General features: G+C 42.9%; 1 protein-coding gene across 6 annotated transcripts in view; it reads left to right on the top strand.

Annotated features, from left to right (window-relative positions):
• LOC149317707 (adhesion G protein-coupled receptor B1-like) overlaps positions 1-25,367 on the top strand; it is a 386,998-nt gene that overhangs the window by 289,304 nt on the left and 72,327 nt on the right. For all 6 annotated transcript variants that reach the window (XM_089518056.1, XM_089518058.1, XM_089518057.1 and 3 more), the window contains exon 19: positions 20,524-20,627. In XM_089518056.1, coding sequence (XP_089374182.1) covers positions 20,524-20,627 — 104 coding nt within the window. The remainder of the gene's footprint in view (positions 1-20,523; positions 20,628-25,367) is intronic.

Below are 25,367 nucleotides of genomic sequence, written 5' to 3' on the forward strand. Positions count from 1 at the left end.
GAAAAAAAAAGATTCCTTTCATCAAATTCCTAAAGGCTCGTCCATTTAGGCAGGGTGGCTTTGAGCCATCTTACAAAATCACAAACCGAATGACATTCTCACTCATCCCTAACAGGAGTAAGATTTGAATCATGATCACATTACAAGGGAAGTTAATTGTCTCTTTCTTATGAAATCTATTCTTCCCCAAACCAGCATTTTTCTCATTCAGAAAATATCTAGATCCATATCAAGGCTCCCCAAACTGCTAAGGTTGAAGAGAATTGTGAAATGCCTGGTTTGAATGCAGGCTGTCTTTTAAATCCTCATAAGACTCAACAGTTAGAACCATAGAATCTTAGAGTTGGAAAGGACCAGAAGGGTCATCTCACTCAACAATTTGCTATGCAGCAATACACAACTAAAACACCTCTGAAACCTGTCTATCCAACTTCTGTTTAAGGACCTCCAAAGAAGAAGGCTCTATCACCCTCCAAGACATGCTTGGTGAAGAGAAGACTGAGTGATGACATGACTGCTCTCTTTAAATACCTCAAGGGCTGTCACAGACAGGAGAGTGCAGAATTGTTCCTTGCTGCAGCAGAGAGTAGGGCCAGGTATAATGGTTTTAATTTACAGGAGGATAGGTTTCAACTGAACATTTGAAGGAACCTCTTAACAGTGCACTCCAGCAATGGGACCAATTGCCTACAGAGGAGGTTGAGTTTCCTTCTCTGGACGTCTTCAAAAAGAGGCTAGATAGCTACCTGCTGGGAATGTTTTGGCTGGAAATCCTGGACTGAGCAGAGGGTTGAACTCAGTGGCCTGTGAGGCCTCTTCCAACTCTATGACTTTTAAGATTCCACTGTCAAGCAACTTTTCCAGTTGATAAATTCTTCCTAATATCTAGATGGAATCTCTTTTCTTGTAACTTGGATCTATTGGTTCATGTTCTAATCTCTGAAACACCAAAGAAAAGAAAAGAAAAGAAAAGCTCACTACATCTTCTACATGGCATCCCTTCAGATATTTAAAGATGGCTACTATGCCACCTCTCAGTCATCTATCCTCCAAGATAAACATACCCAGCTCCTTAAGTTATTCTTCAAAGGACTTGGTTTCCATAATTTTTACCATCTTGATCTCCCCACTCCCACTTTCTCTCAAATGCACACACATTACACTTGATTTTAGCCCAAAGGCCCAGAAAGAGATGAATGTCATTCTGGTGGAGCAGATGAATTCTAGATATACCATTCTCCTTGCCAGAAAGACTGGCAGTAGAAAAGGTTTAGGAGTACTGCCACCTAGATGTTATTGAGTTGCAACTCCCAGCATCCCTTCCCATTAGTGATATTGTCTGGGGCTGCTGGTATTTCTGGCCCAGCAGTGTCTGGAGGACTTCAGGATTCCTATCCTTGCTAAAACTGTAAATGCTGTTGCTAGATTCCCCTTTGCTGAGAATCTCTGTGATGTGAAATCGGGGAAAGGCTGTCTCTTGGGTATTTTAGTATTCTCTAAATACTTTAGAGGAGAAACATTTGTGTTTTTGATGTGTTTAAAATATGCAGAGTGGGTGTTTCTTTTCTAAAAAGGGATCTGAGCTTCCTGGTCTGCTGTGTTAGCCTCTTACTTCTTGTTTCCAAGATAGAATCATAGAGTTGGAAGAGGCTATTCCCTGCACAGAACATTCTGATTTCTGTGCAAAACAAACATGGGCAAATTTTGCACAGAATAAGTCCCAAAAGGTGAAGATTTCCAAGATGTCCAGGATTCTTCACACCTCCTTTTCTTAATTCTCAGAAATCATGCTTTTCAATCATTTTTATTTTTTAAAAAAACATTCTTTCTATTCCTAACTAATAGTGAAGGTGATATGGATCCATGTTGACTACTGACCACTGACTAGTTGGTCCACCATTCCCTCTCCTTTTCAAAGGAGCCTGGATCCTGCTGGGATTAAACCTGCTTTATTGTGGTGGCTGCAGCAGGTCAGCAGGAATCATAGAGTTGGAAGATACCGCAAGGTCCATCCAGTCCAACTCCATTCTGTCATGCAGGAACACATAATCAGAGCACCCCGACAGATGGCCATTCAGCCTCTGTTTGAAAACCTCCAAAGAAAGAGACTCCAGCGCTCTCTGAGGGAGTGTGTTCCACTGTCAAAGAGCCCTTACTGTCAGGAAGTTCCCCCTAATGTTGAGATGGAATCTCTTTTCCTTTCATTACCATTGGAGTGTAATTAATTCAATGCAGAGTACTGTGTGCATGATTTTGAATTGTTTTAACCTTTCAAGCCTGGTCAAGATCCTAGATCAGGTACTTAGTTAAGTAGATTTAACTAAGTTAAATACACTTAATTAAGTAGTGTATCCTGGTCCAGTTTCCCCAATCCTACTTTCTGGGCATCAGCCACTATGAGCAACAGGGCTTTGTTCTCCTGTTGGTCAGACTGCAATAGACTGCTATTTCCACTCCTCTTCCTCCAGCGTGACAAGGAGAAGTATCAACCCTTTTGCTATTCCTACTCACACTGCAGATTGCTTGTAGAAGGGGGTGGAAATACCAGTCTTCTACTTCTCAATCCACAAGAGAACAGACTTCCATTGCTCACAGTGCCTGATGCCCAGATTGGAGGGATCATGACAATAGTACCACAGTTGTGAATATGTAGGGGCCATGAATTAATATTACAGAGTTACATGTATATAAAAGGGGAGTAAATTCCAGCCCCTGTCTTGAAATTGTTAAATTTCAATCTGTCTACAACTCACACTCACCTCCCCATATCTAGTTTGGCCTTTAGAGAAGACGGCTTGCTGTTTCTACTTCACATGATTCCTCTGTGACTTCTCTTTTCAAAGGCTTTGGAAATCCTTTTGGAAATTCTAATCACAAGCCTTTTGCATCTTCCCTACTTATTAGCAATGTGCAGCGTTGTGGCTCTTTTTAAGTCCATGAGAGTAAGCAGAGCAGTTTACCAAACACAAATTGCCTCCCTATTCCCATGGAGCCGACTTAATAGAGAACGAGAAGATAGTAATTGTTAATGAATAGTGCTGCATTAAGATGGCTCTCTGGGTCCATTTTATTTACTATAATTATGTGGAATGGCCTGTTAAGAGTGGCAAAAACGTGCAGAAAAGGGAACTTTAAGTTCTCCAAACATGCTTTCAGGGATTGGCAGCTATTAAGCGTTATCAAATCAGTAGTGAAAAGTGGATACGGATGATGGTTAGAGAAGAGGCTGCAAAAGTGCTTCCAAAGTTATCTTTACTTTGAAAGCAAAGCAACATAATACAGGTGGAATCCTGTCAATATCTTACACATTCCCCCATGGAAGCAGTCAGAGATTTTATTACAATGCAGAATGGCTATGTTCAATTCAAGTTTGAAGAGGTGAAGGTGTGCATGTGATGCCACTGTGTATGGATGTGAAGGAACATCTGGTTGAATATACCATTCAACAGCGCAATTCAGTTGTGTAACATTGTCTTTTCACACAAGGTTTGCATAACCCCACATGCCAAGATTTATGTTACTCAGCTGCAATGGAGAATCTCAGCCATTATTACTCTTATGATGTTATTGTTACTGTGAATTCCTCTATGGGACTAGGTGGATATTATAGTCCAAAGTCCAATGTAAAAGGGAGGCATTCAATTCAAAGTTATGGAAATGGAGTTGTTCATTCAGTGCCATAGTACATGGCTACACATTGTACAGGGAAGTGTATGCACATTTGCTTGTGTGATCATTCCACATTTGGATTATTGGGTCCATTGTGCAACATTGCGTTCCTATCTAAGATTAAAATGCTCAGGCATTCTGGGGTTTTGTCCATTCTCTGAAGGAGAAATCTATCCCCCAGATAGGTTTAGCACTTTGGATAACTCCTATAAAAAGTATTGGCTAAAACTCAGGGCACATTAGCATCCCTTACACAAATGGCATGGAACCTACCACACTGAGTTCAAGGCATAAGGGGCAACAATTGTTGAAGATATCTGGATTGCTTCAGCAGCTGAATTTGATGGACTTGACTGGACAATGCTCATAGGCAAGGCCATATCAGGAAATATACCACTGTTTTGCTTCTGAGATAAATAATTGTATTCTTTCGTATCAGACTATGGCGGGTTATAGACCGCCGCTTTGAGGCGGTCTGCCGCCGCCGCCGTTTGCTCCATAAGGGAGCCGTCGCAGCCAAACCGCGCGGCTCCGTTACGGAGCAAAAAAGAAGCTCCAAAATGGAGCTTCTTCTTGCAGCGCCCTAATGACATCGCGAGGCGCCAGGGGCACATTCGCGATGTCATTAGCGCCGCGACACATTCGGACGCACAGTGTCTGATACGTAAAGATGGCGGCACCCGTATGAACAGGGCGCCACCATCTTGTACGTATTCTATACATACTAGGGTTAGGGGGGTGCGGAAGCACCACCCCTTCCTAACCCTAGTACGTATACAATACGTACTAAATGGTGGTCTGTAACCCGCCAAAGGATATCATGCCCAGAACTTGACAAGTTACTGTTGTTATTGTTGGTGGTGTTATATTTCTGATCTACTTTTCCCCCCAGTGTGGAACTCAAATCAGTTTAAAACAAAGATAATTAAAATCCACAGCATTCAAAAGTTAAAAAGAAATTAATAGATTTATAGTTTGTTTTGGCACCAAAAAATTCTGACAGAGAAGTGTAAACATCTCAGAAAACTACAAATCCCAGAATTCCATAGCACTAAGCTAGAGCAGTTAAAGTGGTATTGAACTGCATTATTTCTGCAGAGCAGCCCAAGGCAGTTTGTCCCACTGCTGATGCATTTTCTTTCCTTGCTATTCAAGGGAAACCAAAATAGATCCATTTGAGCTACTTTTATACAATTTTTAAAAAATACTTAAATGGCACAATCTGTTGGCGCATAATACTAAACACTCTTCCTCTGCCCACTTTGTTATTGCTTCAACACTCACAGCAGAGCATGAGGCATAGCATGATCTAACATCAGAAAATACAGTATCTCTTCTCTACCATTTAGTGCTGCCACATCTACATAGTCTACAAGAATAGTGAAGGCAAGCCTTGGGGAAGCTACATCTGTAATGTATAGTTACACCATTGTTTGGGGGGAAGAGGAAATTAATTTCATGTTTTTGTAATGTGTTACTTCCAAGCTCTGCTTATCATACCACTCCATGGTAAAATGTTTGTTTATGTGAAGGTGGGAAAGGAGGACTAAGAATATTAGCATGCCCACCTGAATGATTGAGAATGCACCAACAGTATGATGATGCGTCAATAAGGGTAGTATTTGGAGAATAAGCCCTTTGCCTCTCTAGACAGTATGGGAGGAAGAAGCCGTTCCTTGTGGCTGCTGCTAAGAAAGCTGTTGACAAGGGTAGAGCTATGTTGGACTGGAAAGGGCAAGGCACTTGGGTCAACAGCCAATACAGGAAGAAGCTGTTCATAGACTCATAAAGTTGGAAGAGATCCTAAAGGCCATCCAGTTCAACCCCCCTGCCATGCAGGAACTCCCAGTCAAAGCATCCCCAACAGATGGCCATCCAGCCTCAGTTTAAAGGCATCCAATGAAGAAGACTCCGCCACACTTCCAGGCAGCATATTCCATTGTCAAACAGCTTTTACTGTCAGGAAGTTCCTCCTAATGTGGAATCTCTTTTCCTGTAGTTTGCATTCATTGCTCCAGGTGCTATTTTCTGGAGCAGTAGAAAAGAAGCTTGCTCCAGCCTCAATATGACACCTCTTCAAATATTTAAACAGGTCTATCATACCACCTCTTAACCATCTCTTCTCCAGGCTAAACATACCCAGCTCCCCAAGTCTCTCCTCAAAGGACATGGTTTCCAGATCTTTCACCATGTTGGTGTCCCTCCTCTGGACACCCTGCAATTTTAACATCCTTTTTGAATTGTGGTGCCCAGAACTGGACACAGGATTCCTGGTGAGGCTTGACCAAAGCAGAATAGTGCAGCCGTATTATTTTCCTCAATCTACACACTATACTCCTGTTGATGCAACCTAGAATTGCATTGCTTTTCTTAGCTGCCACATCACATTGCTGACTCATGTTCAGCCTATGGTCCACTAAGACTCCTAGATCTCTTCTGCTGCCATCAAGCCAGGTGTCACCTATATGATATCTGTGCATTTCATTTTTTTCTCCCTCTGCAGTACCTTACATTTCTCCCTGTTGAAATTCATTTTGTTAGATTTGTCAGCCCAGGATTCATTTCATTACAGTTTCTCAATAATCGAGAAACATGTTTTGACAACAATTTTGAATATTTTTAATTTTTATTCAAATATGGAAACACACACTTACATATATAATGAACATACAAAACAAACACTCTTTTCTTGAAGCTGCAGTTTGTCAAAATGTCAAAGACCTCAAATATTTAAGTAAATTACCATTATCTTACATTCGTCTATTCTAGTGAATCCCAAACTTTGCTCCCCCAGGTGTCTTGGACCTCAACTCCCAGAAGCCCCAGTCTGCTTGGCCAACAGTCAGGAATTCTGGAAGCTGAAGTCCTAAACATCTGGAGGACCAAAGTTTGGGAACCACTGATCTATTCCATTTCATTCAATTCAGACTATCTCTGTAATTCTCATCCAGTCCCATTGACTAGTTTACATATTCTTGTTTTCCATCACCTTCTCTTGTTTTCTATTGCTTTTCCTGTCTATTCCATTTAATTTAATTTATTTAATATTTTATCCCCAATAGTTCTCTATTTCTTTATTTTATTCCTTCCTCCTCTTCTTGTATCACCTACTGGAACACCTTTGGAGGTCTATCAGAACATGGTCCAGGTGGCAAGGGTATTCTTATCTCCAGCAAGCTGTATTTGGGCTGGCCCTTGATGTTAGCTCCCCAAGCTGCTCTTCCAAGCAAGGAGCAAGCTGAGCCCCTTCCCATCAGGAGCTGCCATCTGCATCCAGGTTCCTGCTTGCTCCTGCTTCTGGCTCGGGTGCCTGGCACAGGCAGACCAAACAGGAGAGCCAAGTGTCAGTTTGTGTTGCATTAAACCCTGAGTGATGATAGGGGAATCACTCGGCAAATGATGACACCTGTCTGTTTTGTTAAGCTGAGCCAGAGTTGCAGCTGCTCCCTTCCTCAGCTGTCAAAAATAAAGCCAACCCCTTTAGGATCCTCAGCATTCAGAGTTTGTGTTCTGAGCTCTTGAAGGCCCAGCTGAGCTTCTGCTCAGGAACAGGAATGCATCCAAGTCTACCCCGTTTGAGAAGCAGAAATACTTGTACATTCTTCATGAGGTGTGGGAAGGAGCCTTGGAAGAATGAATCCTGCCCTCTTTGCAGTTAAACAACAATGATTTGTCTCTGAAGATACCAGCCACAGATGCAGGCAAAATGTCAGGAATAAACACTTCTAGAACATGGCCACATAGCTCAAAAAACCCATAAAAACCTATGGATGCCAGCCATGAATGCCTTCTATTTCACATTGTCTCAGGCCTGTTCACATCACACAATTATAGCACAATGATCCCATTTAAATTGTTCTATCATCATCCAGCAAAGCCCTGGGATTTGCATTTTAAGGAGGAGTATTTAGAACATGCATCCAGGGCCTCACACAGTTACAACAGGGGTAGAAATTAGAGATATAGCCATGTTAGTTTGGAATTGCTGCTGCTGCTGTTGTTATTGTCGTTGTGTGCCTTCAAGTCATTTGCAAGTTGTGGCAACCCTAAGGCAAACCTATCAAAGTGTTTTCTACAACAGTATGCAAAGGGATTTTGTAGTACCTTTGAGACTAACTGAGCAGAAGAAGTTGTAGCGACAGCTTTCATAGACTTGGGCGCGTTACAGACCGCCCCTTAGGGGCGACCTGTAGGCGCACCTTTTCCCACCGGATCAGGGCCTCAGCGTGCAGAGCGGCAGCCGCTGAGGCCCCGATCTGCCGCTTTCCGGGCTGCGGGGAAGCGGCAAAAGGCCCCTTCCCCACAGCCTGGAAAGGGGTGTCCTTGGGGCTTCAAGCTCCAAGGACACCCGCGGCAGCAGGGAGAAGGAGAAAGGGGCCGTTTGGCCCCTTTCTCCTTTGGTCCGCTGGGCGCAGCTGTCTGAAGGCTGCGCCCAGCGGACCAAACCAGGAAGGAGCTCCGAAACGGAGCTCCTTCCGGGGTCATGGAAAGGGCACCCTAGGCGCCCTGCCACGACCCCAATACGTCACAACCACACCGCCTCGTTTGGAGGCGACACGGTCGTTATGTATTGATGGCGGCCGGCGTGTGGAACAGCCGCCACTATTTTGTGCGCGCGAAGCGCGCGCTAGGGTTAGGGCGGTGCAGAAGCACCGCCCTGTCTTAGCCCTAGTACACGCTCTGCGCGTACTTTTTAGCCCGTCTGTAACGGGCCTTGGTCTGCTTCCTCCAATGTATGGCATGGTGGTTTTAGATTAGACTACAACTCTGAAGACCAGTGCTTGGTTCCCACCTTGGACATGAAATCTACTGGATGACCTTGGGCAAGTTACACTCTCTCAGCCTCAGGGGAAGGCAATGGCAAACCTCCTCTGAACAAATCTTGCCAATAAATTCCCATGATAGGTTCGCCTTAGAGTTTCTTGGACTGCCTGAAGGAAGAGGCCCCTCCCTCCTCAACTGTCATCTCGGCCTCAGAGGGAGCCATCAGGCAGACCCAGCAACATCTTGGACTGCCTGAAGGATGAGACTTCTCCCTCCTTTAACTGTATTTTTATTGTATTAACGATTTTACTGTACACCGCTATGATCATCGCGGAATAGCGGTCTATAAATAAAACGTATTATTATTATTATTATTATTATTTCCATAAGTTGGAAATGACTTGAAGGCACACAACACTCACAGACAGTATTCAAAAAAAGGACAGGTCCCAAACTTACCTGTCTATCTGAATTGTTCATGGATGACCAAATTAACCAAGTCAGAGCAGCACAATGATTCTGAGACATAGACATTTCACTTTCTTGCTTTAGTCATGGTTGGATGGTCACTTACCAACTGCCAAAAAGAAGAGGAAGTAAATTATTTCAAAAGAGGACATCATCAGTATGCAATTTGTATATGCTGATTTAGTTTATGTAATGGCAACACACACACACACACACACACACACACACACACCAAAAAGAATTATTCATATTTAAAAAGAAAAGCAATGAATCTCACCGCTGTGGGGAAGGTTGTGGACAGTTGATCTTCTTGCTAGGTAACCAGCTCCCAAAATGCTGGTGATCAATTGAAAGGCTTATCCATGCTGTTAACATACCTTAATAGTAATTTCACTTCCATGGTGCTACCCTATGGAATCCTGATGCTTTTTAAATCTAAATATTACTGGAACTGGTCAATGGGCCACAAAAAACTTGCAATGGCCAGTTTCCCACAGCTTCTTGCCTCAATCAGTAAAACACTGTGAAGTAGGTTAAGCCCAGAAAGCTTCATGGTCAAATGAAGACTGAAGCCAAGGGTGCATCTACAGTGTAGAAATAATGCAGTTCAACACCACTTTAAGTGCTGCATCTCCATACTGTGATATCTTGGGATCTGTAGCTTTACAAGGTCTTTGACCTTTTCTGCCAAAGACTACTGATGCCTCAGAAAACTACCAATCTCAGGAATCTGTAGGATGAAGCCGAAGCAGTTAAAGTGGTGTCAAAGTGTATTATTTCTACAGTGTAGATGCACCTCTGGATCTGTCAGGAAAATGACAGGAACTTTCAAAACTTCTGGCTTTATCACACTCAATGAAAATATAACAACAACAACTGACCTCTCCTCTCTTTTGAGGCAGGGAACAACAATGGATTAGACACTGTCTGGTGTATGGGGATGGAGTAATGCTACATGTTTAGACTGTGTGTTATATAATGAACCGTTCCTGTTTTCTTGTTTGCTCTGTGCTTGGATCTATTCTATTAAGAATTAATGAGGAGAATCATTCATGCATTATCCAATTAAACTCACCAATAAACACATCTGCCCGTCCAGCAGAAGCGTCACCTGGCAGCCTGAGAACCAGATCCAGGAAGAAAGTTTTCAGAGTGCAAGGGCAAGGGAAGTGATTGGAGCCAAGGGCTGGAACTGCAGGGCCAACCCAAAGAGTTCATTGATCTTCTACATATTGTGTGAATTTCTCAATGGACCTTAAAACAGTTGCAATTGCTAGTTTCATGCCACCTCAATATGACTCCATACTATCCAATGTTGGGGAGTGTAGTAGCTGGTAGATGCCACATTAAATCAGGCTTTAGCAAAGTCATCAGCTAGTTTACCAAATCAAGGAAACGATTTCTCCTCTTGAAAGGATGTCACACTGAAGATGGAGCAAGTTTGTTTTCTCCAGCTCCAGAGACTAGGACCCAAAGCAATCAATGCAAACTACAAGAAAAGAGATTCCACCTCAACAGTAAGAGCTGTTCAACAGTGGAACAACCTCACTTGGAGGTTTTCAAACAGAGGCTGGATTGCCATCTGTCAGGAGTGCTTTTGTTGTGTATTCCTATATGTTGGGGATTGGACTGGATGTCTTTGTGGTATTTTCCAATTCTATCACTCCTACTGACCTGCTGCAGCCACCACAAGAAAGCCAGTTTAATCTCAGTAGGACCCAGGCCCCTTCCACAAGGAAAGGGAATGGCAAATCAACTAGTCAATGGTATTGACCATTGACTAGTTGATTTGCCATTCCCTTTCCTTGTGGAAGGGGCCTGGGTCCGACTGAGATTAGGTTCCAAATCACCATCAGTATGAGAGACAGCATATTTCTATATATCATTTGGGGAATAAAAGAATATTAAAAATATTTTAAATGGTTGAAAAACAGGTTTGCTAAGTATTGAGAAACAAATGAGTGGGGGTGGTGGTGGATGGTGGTGGTGGTGGTGGTGATGATGATGATGATGATGATGATGATGATGATGATGGCTAACCTGCCTCACCCCATAAATTGAGGCAGGGAACAACAACAAATCAACAATTCACAAAGCACATTCATTAAAACATGCAGCAGTTTAAAAGGGTAGGTGGAATTGCACAGATGTCCTGCTGGTGGGCTTTGCACTGGGGGCCTACATTGACCATTTTGTGTAGAGAAGACTGTCCTCAGCCGATCTTTGCTGTTGTTTATAGGGAATCAGAAGGGAGGAAAGCCTCTCTATTAGGGAGAGTGTTAAGAAGCAATGGCTTAGAAAAGAAGAGAGGGCATGAGGGAATCAAGAGGGGGAGGGATACAGAAGAAAAGGAAGAGAGGAAAGAAGCAGAATATCTTTCCCTGCTCTCAGGCAGGCAATTTGAGAGCAGAGGCAGCCTGAGTCCCCAGGGAATAGCAGATATTACTTCCACCCTAGTTGAGCGTGTTGGTTAAAAGTCTCCTTGTGCAGAGCCAAAGGAACTGGAAACAGCAAGTGAGCGAGGGAAAGAAGGACTGAGCAGTGTCTGCCAATGCAGTTTTGCATCTATCCCAGCAGCACAGCTGCATGGTGACAGAGAGATAGGTAGAGAGGCAGCTTGGGATCTGATGTACTTCCCCACAGAAACCAAAGCAGTGACTTTCTTGTGCATACAGACTTTGGTCAAATTCCTATTTGAGGTTAGCCAGGTGAAAATTTCCCCAGCTTATCTACACTGGGGTGCAAGAAGGCAACAGTGACCAGACATCAGCAAGAAGGGGCCTCTCTGGAGCACTTCTGTAGTCCAGTCAATGGCTCTTTGGATCAGGGATAGAGTTGTATATGGATACTGACCAGCAGCCAGTGCAGTCTTCATAAAAAAGGGGGAAACTATATAAGGAGGTTCTTAACATTTCCACATGTGGCAATGGCAAATGTGGAGTGTGATGGAGTCTTCTTCTTCGGAGGTTTTTAAAGAGAAGCTGGAAGGCCATCTGTTGAGTGTGCTTTGATGGTGTCTTCCAGCATGACAGAATGGGGATAGTTTGGATGGCCCATGGGTTCTTATCCATCTCTATGATCCTTGTACAAAAATAGACAAATGTGAAGGGAATGGGGTCATTTCCTTCCATATCCTCCATTGGCCACACTGATGTTCCCAATATGATTACAGAATCATAGAGGTGGAAGAGACTTCAAGGGCCATCCAGTCCAACCTCCTGCCATGCAGGAATCCACACTCAAAGCACCCCTGACAGATGGCCATCCAGCCTCTCTTTAAAAACCTCCAGACTCCACCATTTTCTGCAGGAATGTGTTCTGTCAAACAGCTCTTACTGACAAGAAGTTCCTCCTAATGTTGAGGAGGAATCCCCTTTTTTGTAGCTTGCATCCATTGTTCCATGTTCTAGTCTCTAGACCAGCAGAAAACAAGCTTGCTCAATCCTCAATGTGACCTCCCTTCAAATATTTAAACAGGACTATTATATTATCTCTTAATCTTCTCTTCTCTAGGCTAAACATACCCACCTCCCTAAGTTGCTCCTCATAGGACATGGTTTCCAGACCTTTAAGATTTTGATTGCCTTCCTCTGAACACTCTCAAGCTTGTCAACCTCCTTTTTGACAAGCTGGAGCATGTCTAGAGGAGGGTGACCAAAATGGGAACCAAAAGTTATGGCACTTCCTGTTTCATTTTGGACCATTTGGGGGCAGACATTTAAGGGAGGTTGTCTTTAGTAGACAATGGAGTGTTGCAAGTTTATGGGGCAGAGGGCCAATACCAGAGCATGATGCTGATTTTTGTGCTGTTTTTTCCCCCCCACATTAAATAGTCCCCCTCGGGTTTTGTTAATGCTTTTGAAGCTTTCAGAGTCTTTAGGGGGCTGCAAAATGAGGTCCCAATGATTCATACACTGCACTTTCCTTTCATCAGCATAACCTTTGGCTGCAGTAGTATAGGTGACCAAAAGTAGTGACACTGGCCAGAATATTCTGGGCTGTGCCTAGAGTGTTGTGGCCCTGAAGCTCCCCTGAATTATTACCTGGATTGCTACCTGGGCACTCCACAGTGACACCAAGTGGTTGTCCCACTACACCATCCTTTGCTGCTGCCTGCATGAGTCCCTCCCTCTGAGGTTGAAAAAGAGGCACCCAGCATTGATCACTTGGCTGAACACCTCCCTGTGACCTCAGAGGGAGGAACCCATGTCAGAGGGAGCAGCAGTGGGTGACGCAGCAGGACAATGTGTAAACAGACGCTTGCTGTCACTCTGGAGTTCTCTGGACTTTTCTGGAAAATCCAGAATGATTGTGAGGTTTTGTTTTTTTAATGCAGTGATGGCCTGGATTCACTGCAGAACTGCCCTTTCCATATGAAGATAGTCTAGAGTCAAATCAAACCTTTGGCCCTGCATTGTGAAGACAGGGTAATGCAAGGGCAGGGGAAAACTATTTCATTTGGCTCATGTAGACATGCCCCAAGAGTATTCTTTCCCATGTCATTTTCTTTTACACTTTGAAGGGATCCAAATGGGAGAATTGCCAGGCAGATACATGCAAGGCACCCACTTAGAGATCGAATGGATTTGGCTCAAACAGCCGAAGACGAGAATGCTAACCCTCCAAGACTAACTGGCAAAGAACTGAAAGGTTGGGTGCAATGGATTTTTCCATCTGACTTGATGGCAGGAGACAAGTTGCTCATGTCTCCTGTTACAGCAAGTAGCATCTCCATGGAAGATTCAAATATCACCAACTGACTCTTAAAACTTCCTGTTTTTCATGAAGGATATTTCCTGGAATATTGTTGGGGGCAGAACAAATATGTGGATAATAGTTTGATCCATTTTAATTATTATCTGATCAATTCTGATGTCATCTTTAATCCGGAGTGATTGTATTTACATCCTTCCCTGCTTCACTTGCAAGAGGTTATATTGTCAACATACATCAGAAAGGGTGGAAGAAATCCAGTGGCACCTTTAGGACTAATCAGTTAATTTAATCATGAGCTTTTGTGAACTTCAATCTATGTCTTCAGGATTCCACACAAAATTGTCAGGGGCCCTAAAATGTAACCATAGTGTTATGACTGTATTGTATGAAAGAACCCACAGAAAGTTCTTAATGGTAACATTGACTGATATGCAACTAGAACTCTGTGGAAGAACACATGGAAGACTACTAACTTGGACTTTGGTTGAAGTTCTTGTAGACACTCTTGAGGGGCAGCACTCAGGATCAGAATTCTGTTGGTCTCATGAATGCTTAGTCTGCCCCGTGAAAGTGGTTGGACATTAGAGGGCTAGTTGGTGTGCATTATTCCTGGGGCATAGCAATAAGAGCCAGAATCCTGTTGGTGTCTTAAATGGATGCTTAAGTTCCCCTGTGGAAGTGGCTGGACATTTTTGTCCAACACAGAATTTCCATATCCATTTAAATTGCACAATCAGCTTTAAACTGGGTTTAAAGTTGCAAAAGCAGCTTTGAACTCAGTTTAAAATTGCGAAAGCAGATATTCACATGTGGTTTTATTGTACGCGGCTGTGTATTCCACATTGAGGCACTGTGCATAGCAATTCTTATGCATAAGTGTACAGCAGTTGTGCGTGGTTGTACCTGGATGCTTCGTATCATAATTCAGCAGCACATTAGCACTGTAAGACTGACATGTAACTCCATGAGCATCTCCTTGATGCAAGAGATATTCAGAAGGGTTTCCTGGTATTAAACCAAGGGCTGAATGCTTCCTTAAAGACACAGAATGTTCACCCCTACTACAAGGCTGCTGTACATAAAATAAAATTGCTACACATCAAGTAGCTCCAGTATGTGTTGTGGCAGTGCTTGGTCTTTACACTTCCCAAGAACTCTTCAAAAAACATGCCCTCAGGTAAGAGGCAGCCTTTCTCTTCCATTTATCTCAGTAGAGTGTCTTGCTGTTGTTGTTGTTGCTGCGGCTGTTTTCCCCACTGCACAAATCCACTTTCTTTCCTTTGAAAGACGATTTTCACAGGAAGATGCCTCTTCAGTTACATCCAATTACCACCCACTGAGAGCAACTTCAAATGCATGGATAGTAGAAGAAGATGAAACTCACCTCCTTGTTCTTTAAAAAAAAAGTGGGGAAAAGCAGACTGCCCAAAATGGGGCAGGGGAGTTTTGGAAGGTGCAGGTATCTTTGGTGAGAAGTGAGTAGTGCAGGTTGGTGCCTGGGGTTCTCAGGTCTCTGAGCCTGGCCTTGACTCTCAGGCCATGAACCTTCTCTGGTTCTCAGAGTAAGAGAGAGGAATCTCAGGATGGGAGCACTGTCTTGAAGTGTGTGTCTGTGTTCCTTGTTAGACTTGATTTTTATTTGAATGGAATCTCCCCCTGTGCAACTGTGGTTGTGTAGTGTGCAATGACATCATTAGAGGTTGCCCTTGTAATATCATATTTGAAATATCTAATATTGGAATCTAAACATGATTAGCCCTGGCTGGTATTTAGATGGTAGAGCACCAACAAATAGCAGGTGCCATAGGTGATATTTCAGCAAAGCCACCTCTGGGGATTCCTTGACTGAGAAAACCCTATGAAATTTATGGGGTTGGTATAAGTTGACAGGCATGTTACCCTAAAGCCGGGGGCTCTGAGAAGGCACCCACAAATTAATATGTTTTAAGGGAATTTTAATAGCTCATATATATATATATATATATATATATATATATATATATATATATAATATACATATTGGCTGGGGCAACATTCAGCTTAGGATCAACCCTGTGTATATTGGTCCCAAATGACACAGAACTCAAGAGGCAACTCCAAATAGTTTTTGCAGGTTTTTTAGCAAAGAAATCAACACACACACACAAGAACTAACAAAGCAAAGGTGGGGGGAGGTGAAAAGTAGAGGCCTGTACCAATCTTGAGACCAGAGCAAATTGCTTATGCTAAGGATTACGTCACTGCTAAATGGTTTTCCCAAGAGAGAAGAATGGTCAAGAGATTGAGGAAATGTCTGGACAACTGGCATGAATATCTCAGACAAAGGAAAATTCCTACTACTGGAGAAGAGTTCTTTGTCTGTGTATCCCCAACTGCCATGGCTCCATCCTATGGAATCCTGAGATTTGTAGATTGTTGTGGCACCACAGCTGTCTGACAAAAAGACTGCATGTCTCACAAAACTACAAATCCCAGAATTCCATAGCATTGAGCCCAGTTAAAGTGCTGACAAACTGCATTATTTCTGGGAGGGAGGCTCCATGATTGTGCTGTGCCAATTTGTCTCTGGGCGCACTGACACACCATAGGGCTGTCTGTTGATTGTGTGATTGAGCAGACAGTCATGCAAGGTGTCCAATAGGCCAGTGACTGGCCAGGACAGAACAGCTTAGTCTCAAAAGTGCTACAAGATCCCTTTGTCTGCATTCGGTTCAAAGTTGTGGATGCAGAGTTGCTCATTTGGTGCCATGGTGCAAGCATGTGCCCATAGGATGCAGATTCTGTTGGAGAGGCTGGTGTGGGTTTGGTTGTGCAACATTGCCATTCAACACAAGGGTTGTGTATCATAATCACCCCATAACTCCATATGTGGAGCTTTATGCTCTACAGCCTTGAGACTTGGCTCTATGCATCCCTCTGGAAATGGTTTCACCTCTGTGGTTTGGGAAGATAGGTGGGCTTTTCCACTGCTATCTAAAGGTCTTAACTCATCTTGGGGGTCTACAGGCAGCAATCACGTCACCTCTCAACCGACTAAGCCAATGAACACTGAGCTCCTTAAGTCTCACATCATAAGCCTTGTTTAAGCTGGTTCTTTAAGCTGGTCAGGGACACAGAGCTTTCCTTTCCTTTCTTAAGTTTTTCTGGCCATTGTTATATTATTATAGTTCCTTGTTGCTGGTTTGGGAAAACAGCTAGGAGAATCATGCACATTTTTGATGTTTCAAGTTAGTTTGATCAGTTCTGGAAATGAAAGCACCCAGCGACCAAATAATGTGACCTTTTGTGTACTTCCAGCTTTGTTTTTGTTTTGTTTTTACCATGCTGCAAAGATTAACAGAAAGGAGGCTTAATTCTTAGCAAGGCTCACAAGGGTTTAGCTTTCACAGCCTGTGGTCAACATTTAAAGTAATACAAAAAATCTGGGATGCCTGGGAGAACATCTAGTGTGTTCTGAGGCTCTGAACATCCATGGGTCTTTTCATACTACACAATTAAGGTGCTATGATACCACTTTAACTGCCATAGCAACATGCTCTGGAATCCTGGGGTGCAAGATTTAGAGAAGTCTTTAGATTTCTTATGTAGAGAGCTCTAGTCCATCACCAAACTACAAACTACAAAGTAATATGAAAGGCCTCTAGGTCAGCGTCCCTGATCTTGGCCACAGAGGTGATCTACATGCATGATTTTTGCTGGCTAAAGTAGTAAAGAAAAGGCAGCTGTAAAGGAGCAAAAGCCAAAGGATCAAAATAGAAGAGGAGGGGGATCAATGGAGAAACTAGGAGATTGTCCTTACAGGAGAAAGGTATAACAATTGGAGGCTTTTTAGTTGCAAGATTTCTACAAGAGAACTTGACTAAATTTTGCAAATTTGTAAATGGTGTACAAGAAGAACAATGTTTCTTTTTTCTGCCTCTCCCTTTCTCTCTCATACTGGTTCAATGGGCGTGTAAATATGAGCCTTCCAGATGCTATAGCACTCCAATTCCTCATAACCCCAGCCTGTCTGAGGAATGGTGAGGGATTATGGGAGTACTGGAGCTGTGTCTGCACACAAGAAAAGAAACATTCCCACCCACTTCCTGCACTAACCTTTTTAGATGATGGATGGGGCCAAAATGGGTAAACAATAACAGTTCTGATATAGCAATCATCTGAGACTCAGAATTATATAGCAAATATTGTGATGGTCAGTGTAAATTACAATTGTAAAGAGACATATTGTTAACAGAGATGCAACATCCTTTAATCTCTGTCCAGCATTCAGCTGCACGCATTATCACTTCCACCCACCGCTCTGACCACATCTCTCCTGTGTTGGCATCCCTTCACTGGCTCCCCCTCCCTTTCCGCATTCAGTATAAGCTCCTGCTGTCGACATTTAAAGCCTTCCATGGACTGGCCTCTCCTTACTTATCAGATCTTCTTTCTCCTCACCTTCCCACTAGGGCCCTCCGTTCTGGTAGTCAAGGTCTGCTGTCCCAGCCCAGGATTTCCTCTGCCTCATCCTGGATTCGCCCCTTTTCACTTGCTGCCCCTCACTCCTGGAACCTCCTTCCCCCACAAGCAAGAGCCATCACTTCTTTAACTAGCTTCAAAACGGAGTTGAAAACCATCCTGTTCAGAGAAGCCTTCCCAGGCATAGCATAATTGTCGCTTACCATCTGATGTTCTTTTAGTGCCTGTTTATCAAACCATTTCCTGTATTGCTGTGTATTGTATTTGTATTATCCTACTTGAGAGTATATATTTTCCCTGGATGAAGATTAACCTTCCATTTTGAAGCCAAGCCCTCTCTCCAGTCCATCTGCCTTGGTCCAGGCCTTGGAGGTAGAGAGGAACTGCTGGACCTCTTACCCTTTCCCGTCACCACTCCCTTCTCCTTCTGTGTCATGTCTTTTTAGATTGTAAGCCCGATGGCAGGGAACCGTCTAACTAAAAAGATTGCATGTACAGCGCTGTGTAAATTTACAGCGCTTCATTAATAATAATAATAATAATAATAATTTGTTTTATTTATATACCGTTATTCCAAAGATCATAGCGGTGAACAGCAAGTAAGCTAATTAGCAAGTAAGCTAATAATAATAATAATAATAATAACAAGGCATGTAGAAAAGATGTGAAAGATGTAAATTCTATGACAATCCTCTGCAAAGGGCAATATACAAATAGTGCTGGTACATTTCTTGCTCACTTGAACCCGTAATAGGATATGTTTCTCATGAGTAATTATATACCTAAAAATTCCAACTCCATAGCACTGACACTTTGTTTGCATAGTTCCTCTGGTGCATAATGCATTTTTAACAGGACCAGAGCCAGAACAGGAGGAGGAGTATGTAGACGCTGCTGCCAGTATTGGCTCATTGTGGGTGCCAGTTTTGCAGATCCCCACAGATCTGGAAACCCGAACAGTAAGCTGGGTTTTCCCATCAGTGTGGATGTGATCTAGTTCATCAACATCTGGAGGCCCACCATTTTGCTAGCCCTGTATGAAAATGCAGATTTTTCTATGCACTGTGCACACAGCCACGACTAAGGGGGGTGGGAAATGCGGGGAAATGAGGCTAATGACATTTTCCATCACTTCCCAAATTTCTAGTACTATAGTAGCTGCAAACATTAGTGGAGCACTTAGAAATAGTTTAGGCATCCAAGGAAAAGAGAGCAAAGTAACCAAGGATAAGTGAAGACAACAAATGGAAGAGTTCTGGGTATGAACTTTTTTCATTGGAGATTATCAAATGAGTGTAAGGGGCAAAACACACAGCCCCAAAGCGGTGGCTTAACGCTGGCCCTTTCACTGCCGGATTGGGCCTGCAGAAACTGCACACCATGGGCCCAATCTGGTGCTTTGCTGCACCAAACAGAACCAGAAAAATGCTGGCAAAAGGGCACCCTTGCCACTGCTGCAGTGGCTTTTCCACATTTCTTTGCCGCAATGCACCTAAACACTGCGCCAAAGAAGTGGTGTGATGCTGCCTGCCATGCAGTTGGTCTGTTGGTGTGACACCAGCATTGGGGCATGTGGCATGCCATCACCACGCCCCCACTCCACCCCAATGCCAGAATTTTATGACGGTCTGTTTAACCCCTAAGAACTGGAATCAAAGTACAATATACATGTCTATAGCTGAATCTTATCAGTTGTTGCTGTGACTGAGCTGTGGCTGGTCCTTCATTTTCATTGATGGGGTTTCCCCATCAATTGCTGCCAATATCACCACTGTAGCATTACTTTCTTTATGTTCTTTCCACCACTACCTAGATCACACTGCCATAATGCCTAAATTGTTTTTTTAAAAGAAAAAAATATATAAAATATAAAATGCAAAAGGCTTGCTGGTCAAGTAATAGGTCAAGGATGAAGGGCAAGGAGGCTGGGAATTAGAGACTCAGGCCACCAATTCCTGCTACAGTTATTACAAACATGTGCGATAGGGTTGCTCCCAAACTGGTCTATATGTGATTCTTTTCATGAGTCTGGTGAGAATGGGGGCTCATTGGATAATCTCTTCTGTCTCTGTCTGCAATGTTAGAACTTTGGGGACTGAAGGAAAATTTCCTTTTTAGGCACAGAAGTCTTGTGACGGGGGATGCCCTTGTTTTGTACACCCATAGCTATGCCTCTGGCCACTGAAAACCTTTTCCTCCTCAAACAACATTCCTCTTCTTAAATGGAAAATAAATCTGAATTGGCCATTAGGTGCACTGAGGATAATTGTCTGAAGCAGCAGAACTACAGTCTATTGGTCAAAAATCCAACTAACTGAGTGATTACTACAACACCCCTAGGAAAAATCTTGTTATGGAATGTAAGTTGGCTGTTTTTTGTTTTCTGTTTTGTTGAATGCAAAACAAATCAAAACTACCCCAGTGTTTCTTCTTTCTCTCTTTCAGAATCCAGAAAAAGTGCTTGTTCCTTCGGTCACTTTAATTGTTGGCTGTGGAGTATCTTCCTTGACTCTTTTGCTCTTGATAATCATTTACATTTCAGTCTGGAGGTAAACGTTTTATGCTTTCTCTGTTTCATTTTCTCGGGGTACACAACTCATTTTCAGCAATTTTCTTCTTGAAGGAAGCAAGGAAGAAATTTAGCAAATTTTGTCCTGCTGCCAAAGAAAGTATTGTGGCACCATGTAGCTTTCCAAGCCTATTCACAATTGGAGGCTTATTCTCAGCAAAGTTTGAATGTGGTTGTTTTGCTGAACAACCTATGAAATAATGAGACCACAAGTAAAAGCTTGGATTGAAATATGGGCCACTTTATTTAAGCTTTGCTACTGTGTGCCTACGAGTCTTTTCTAATTTATGGCAGTGACCAAAAATGAACCTATCATGGGGTCTTCTAGCACAGGGTCACACAATGAGTTTCCATGGCTGAGCAGGGAATTGATTTCCAGAGTCATAGTCCAATGCTCAGACCACTACCCCATGCTGGCTTTTTATTTAAACTATCCCTCTTAGGTTTTTCCTAGAGATGTGCAAAGAGGTGGAAAAACCTTGTGTGGAAGCAGCTGGGACAAGTAGTCGCTCCTAGACCTCCTCCCTAGCTTCCTGAGCCCCAGGGAGAACCCAAAAGTTGTGTTACTCCTCAGCTGTCCATTCACTGGAATACCAACTTGAGGATCCAATCCCCAAGTCTCATGATCTTTAGTGAGGTCTAAACCTCAGTCTAGTGCCAAGGACAGCCACCTTCCCCACCCTGGATCACATGACACATGGAGAAACTCCAGACACCTATCCATCACCCAATGGGTGCCATACATGCTCACCAGAGTCCTACTCCCCCTCCCTCTGCCACACTACCAGCTTGCAGTGTCTCTTGTTGCTGGTCTTCGGTTTGAACATCTTCATCTCCACTATCTCCAGGAAGCAACTGCATAGGTGGAGTGGTTCCCAGTTCCTTGTGTATGGTCCACTCCTGACAGTGATTTTCCTCCAGGGTGTTATCTCAATTATACTGTCCCCATCATTTTCCTTAGCACCCCCCCCCCCCCGGGTTGATTCTGTAAAACCAGTTCTCCCTTGTTGAAATCTTTGCTCAGCAATGGAATCCCATTGTGTGAACCTGGGTAAGTCCTGCTCTCTCATCCTAAGAGGAAGACAAGGAAAACCATCCCCTAAACAGATCTTGCCAAGAAAACCCTTTGATAGATTCACTTTTGGGTTGCCATAAGGTGAAAATGACTTGAAGGCACACAACAGCAAGAATGTGTCTTATAAGAAGGGCAATGGAAAGCATGAGATCTGGCCTTCATAATGACAAAATACTGGTACATGAGAAATCATGTTGAGAAACATTGTTACTCTCCTTGCATTTTTTTCTTGTTTTGAAATTCCTGACCAGTTAAACCCCAAATTCATTTTTAAAACTCAAACTTGCAGTCTAAGTTGGGGAAAGTATGGCTCAGGACATATATTCAGCCCTAAAGTCTCTCTAGCACCACTCCATTTTTGGAGTGGAGGGGTGGTGGTGCCAATATGTCCCTTGGATGGGGCTGCCAAAGTGAAAACTGAAGAGTACACCTGTACCCTTAAGGGTTATGTCAAAGTAGGAATTTCAAAAGGTACTGCTTGTTACCTGGTTGCGTAGCAAGCAACACTTGTTCTAATTCTCTCTTCTATTCAACCATTAATGGTGAACAAGCTGTCTCCAATTTTAACCCTATACTGTGGTGGCTGGGACAGTTTTATCACTTCTCTCCAGGCCAGTTTAGGTCCAGGATATCACTCTCTGTGCAATGGGAAATCAACATGAATTAGGAAGGGAGAATTTGTGACTAGGTAACATGGCTGTGTGGCTAGAAGAAAATGGATACTATCTGAAGGTTACATACCTTCCAACATTTCACAGATGAAATCAGGACACATGTGGCCAAGCAATGTCAGAGTGCAGTCATGATGGCAAAAGCTGTCAGTGAGGTGGAACATGCAAGCTAGGAGAAGCTGCAGCAGTTTGCCTGTTCTTGGGTCTACTGGGAAGGGTAAGACTTCACCTCCTCCTCACCTCTCCCTCCTGCTCAGTTAACTGAGTGGAAACTACTTTTGGAGTTTGAACTCAGTTTTTAGATGAGTTGAAGTAAGCTGAGGACAAAGGGGGTAAGTGGGAGGAGGAAAGAAACTAGGACATTTCAGAAGTTGCTGAAAAAGTGGGATGATAGAAGACGAATCTGAGCTGCCCCTGCTAAATTGGAGGAGTTGGAGGTTGCATTCCCTTCAAAGAACCTCAAGGCAAATACAGTGACTTTTCCACATTCACTGGGGTTAGGGGTGCAGAACCTCTGTGAAAGTAGAAAAACCACAAATTGAAAAACACTATTTTTTTTTATTTGAGAGAAAAACTCTCTATGAAATTCTGAGTCCTCCAACACAACTCTCTGGTCAACCTCTGGCAGAGATTGGCCAAAGAATTGTGCTGGATGACTTACAAAGGACTGTATAATGACTGAAGTATAATCTCTAGGTCCTCCAGCAGAACTCTATGGTCAACATCCAGCAGAAGGTGAACTTGGAGTCATGTTGAAAGATCTAGAGATCCCTAGATAGAACATATTAATCAAAACCATGAATAATTAAATCCACAAAAGTCAAAGGCACAAATGTGGAGAGTTGATTGTGCAGAGGTTTCTGCTCAGGAAAAACTGCCCTCTTCAAGCACTCAATGCCATGCCCTGCTCCAGGAAAGCCTGTATTAAGGTGATTCATTCATAGTCTGACATGAAGGAGAACCAGGCTCCTTAATATGCTTCAGCTTTATCCAGACTCTGTGATTTAGTTATCTGTACATACAAGGGGAGCTGTAGCTAGTGTGTTTGGTCTTTGCTTGTAAATGAACCCCTTCCTATGAATAGAGTCGCTGAGCCTGCTAATCTGCAAGCTTTCCCGGTGCTTTGTTCAGCCAGAGAACAAGAGCAATAGGAGAAGGAGAAATGGAGTGTTTCAAGCTCAAACAAAAAGCCTTGGGTAGATAGCTAAACAATGGTTTTTCCCTCCATCCCATCTTCAATCTCGGGGGCGGTTTGGAGACTTTGGTGGGAACTGAGAAAGTGTCTTAAATCTCCAGTTCAGGAATAGATTTAAATTTCTCATTGGAGGCTATGGCTGGCATTTTTCTCTTTATTTCTCTATTTATAAAACATTCCCACCCTACCCTTCTATCATCATATCTCAGTGTGGGAGAAAGCCCTTTCCCTTGTCCCCAGCAAATGAGGCTGAGAAGGAAGTGAGATGGAGAGAAAGGCCTCTTCAAAAGATCGCATAGTTCTACTGAGCTCATAAAAGATGTAATCCTTCAAATAGCCTGGACCCAAGCTGTATAGGGCTTTATGGGTCGCCACCAGCATTTTGCTCAGAGCAGTGGAACTACAATACTTACATCAGAAATACTATCTGACAGATTACTGTGGCATCCCTATTTTTTTCCTGTTGTGCTGTCATTGACCTAGTGGCATCATATGGTGTGCTACTGAACTATCCACCCCTGACCTCATACAGAGGAAGGAAGAAAAGGTGACCTTCTCAAAGCATGTAGCTTTCTCATTTAGTAGATGTATCATTTTCTCTTGTCCTGTGCCTTCCAGTGTGTAACTCTGAGCATGACTGAATGAGCACAGTGAGCCCTCTTCTTCAAAAAAAAAATAACCCAGAGCATATGTATTTGCTATATTACAACTTAATTCAGGGAGACGTTTGATGACATTCAGGTGGTACACAAAACACATGCCCAAATATACCCCTGCTCAGTTTCTTCAAATAAAATAAAATTGAAAGCCTGTTAATTTGAGTAGAGAAATGGATGTTGTTTAACACCAATCCAGGCAGATTTTAAAAAAAAACTCTATTGATCAACCTAAATTAGACTATTTCCTGATTCCTGAATAGCAACGTACTGCAGGATAGACTTTATATTACTGGCAGAGTATGACTTCCAACAAACATCAGGATAGTTGAAATCTCCCATTACTTCTGCATCTCTCCTTTCTAAATGTTTTGTAATCTATTCCAGGAAAGCATAATCCAAATCCTCAGTCTTGGGGGTTTGTAGGAGATCCCACAATGACATCACTGTTGCTTCCATCTCCTTTAATTTTTACCCAGATGCTCTCAATCTGGCTTCCAGGATTTAAGTCATGGATCTCTTCATAGATATAAACATCATTGATATATAATGCTATCCCTCCTTCTTTCCTGTTTGATCTATTGCTCTGAAGTAGGTTACACCCCTCTATTTTGAATCTTTGCATTCTGTTGTACATTCCATTGTACATCCAGCTATGCATTCTGCTGCACCACATTACATTTCATTTTAGGGGTTGTGTAACACAATCAATTTGTAACACTGTATTCAATGAATGATGTTACGCAGCCATGATGTAGGACCCTAGCAAAGCTTTGTTTGTTTGAGCAAGTAAATTTTTCATGGAAAGGGTCCCCAAATGTGAAAAATCTCACAGTAGCTGACCATTTACTTCTTTGGGTCCCTCAGTTTGTCAAGACACTCTTTCTTCTCTAGCATAAGTATAATCTGCACTCTTTTCTATCAAAGCTGTAGCTAAGAGTGATAGCAAAATGAGGGTATTGTCATTCCCAATAAAGAATTCTCCCCTTCCTCAAGCTTTTCAGCTTTCAGTTCCCAAATTTCTAATATTGAGTAACTTAAAACTTCAGTTTGGGAAGACAGAGTGTGCAAGAAAACAGCAAACAGAAGAGTTCTGGGTATGTATGGTTTTCAGTGTCTCACT

Source organism: Sceloporus occidentalis, unplaced genomic scaffold (genome assembly GCF_023333645.1).
Source record: "Sceloporus occidentalis isolate IW3139 unplaced genomic scaffold, rSceOcc1.0.p SCAF_3, whole genome shotgun sequence".
NCBI lineage: Eukaryota > Metazoa > Chordata > Lepidosauria > Squamata > Phrynosomatidae > Sceloporus > Sceloporus occidentalis.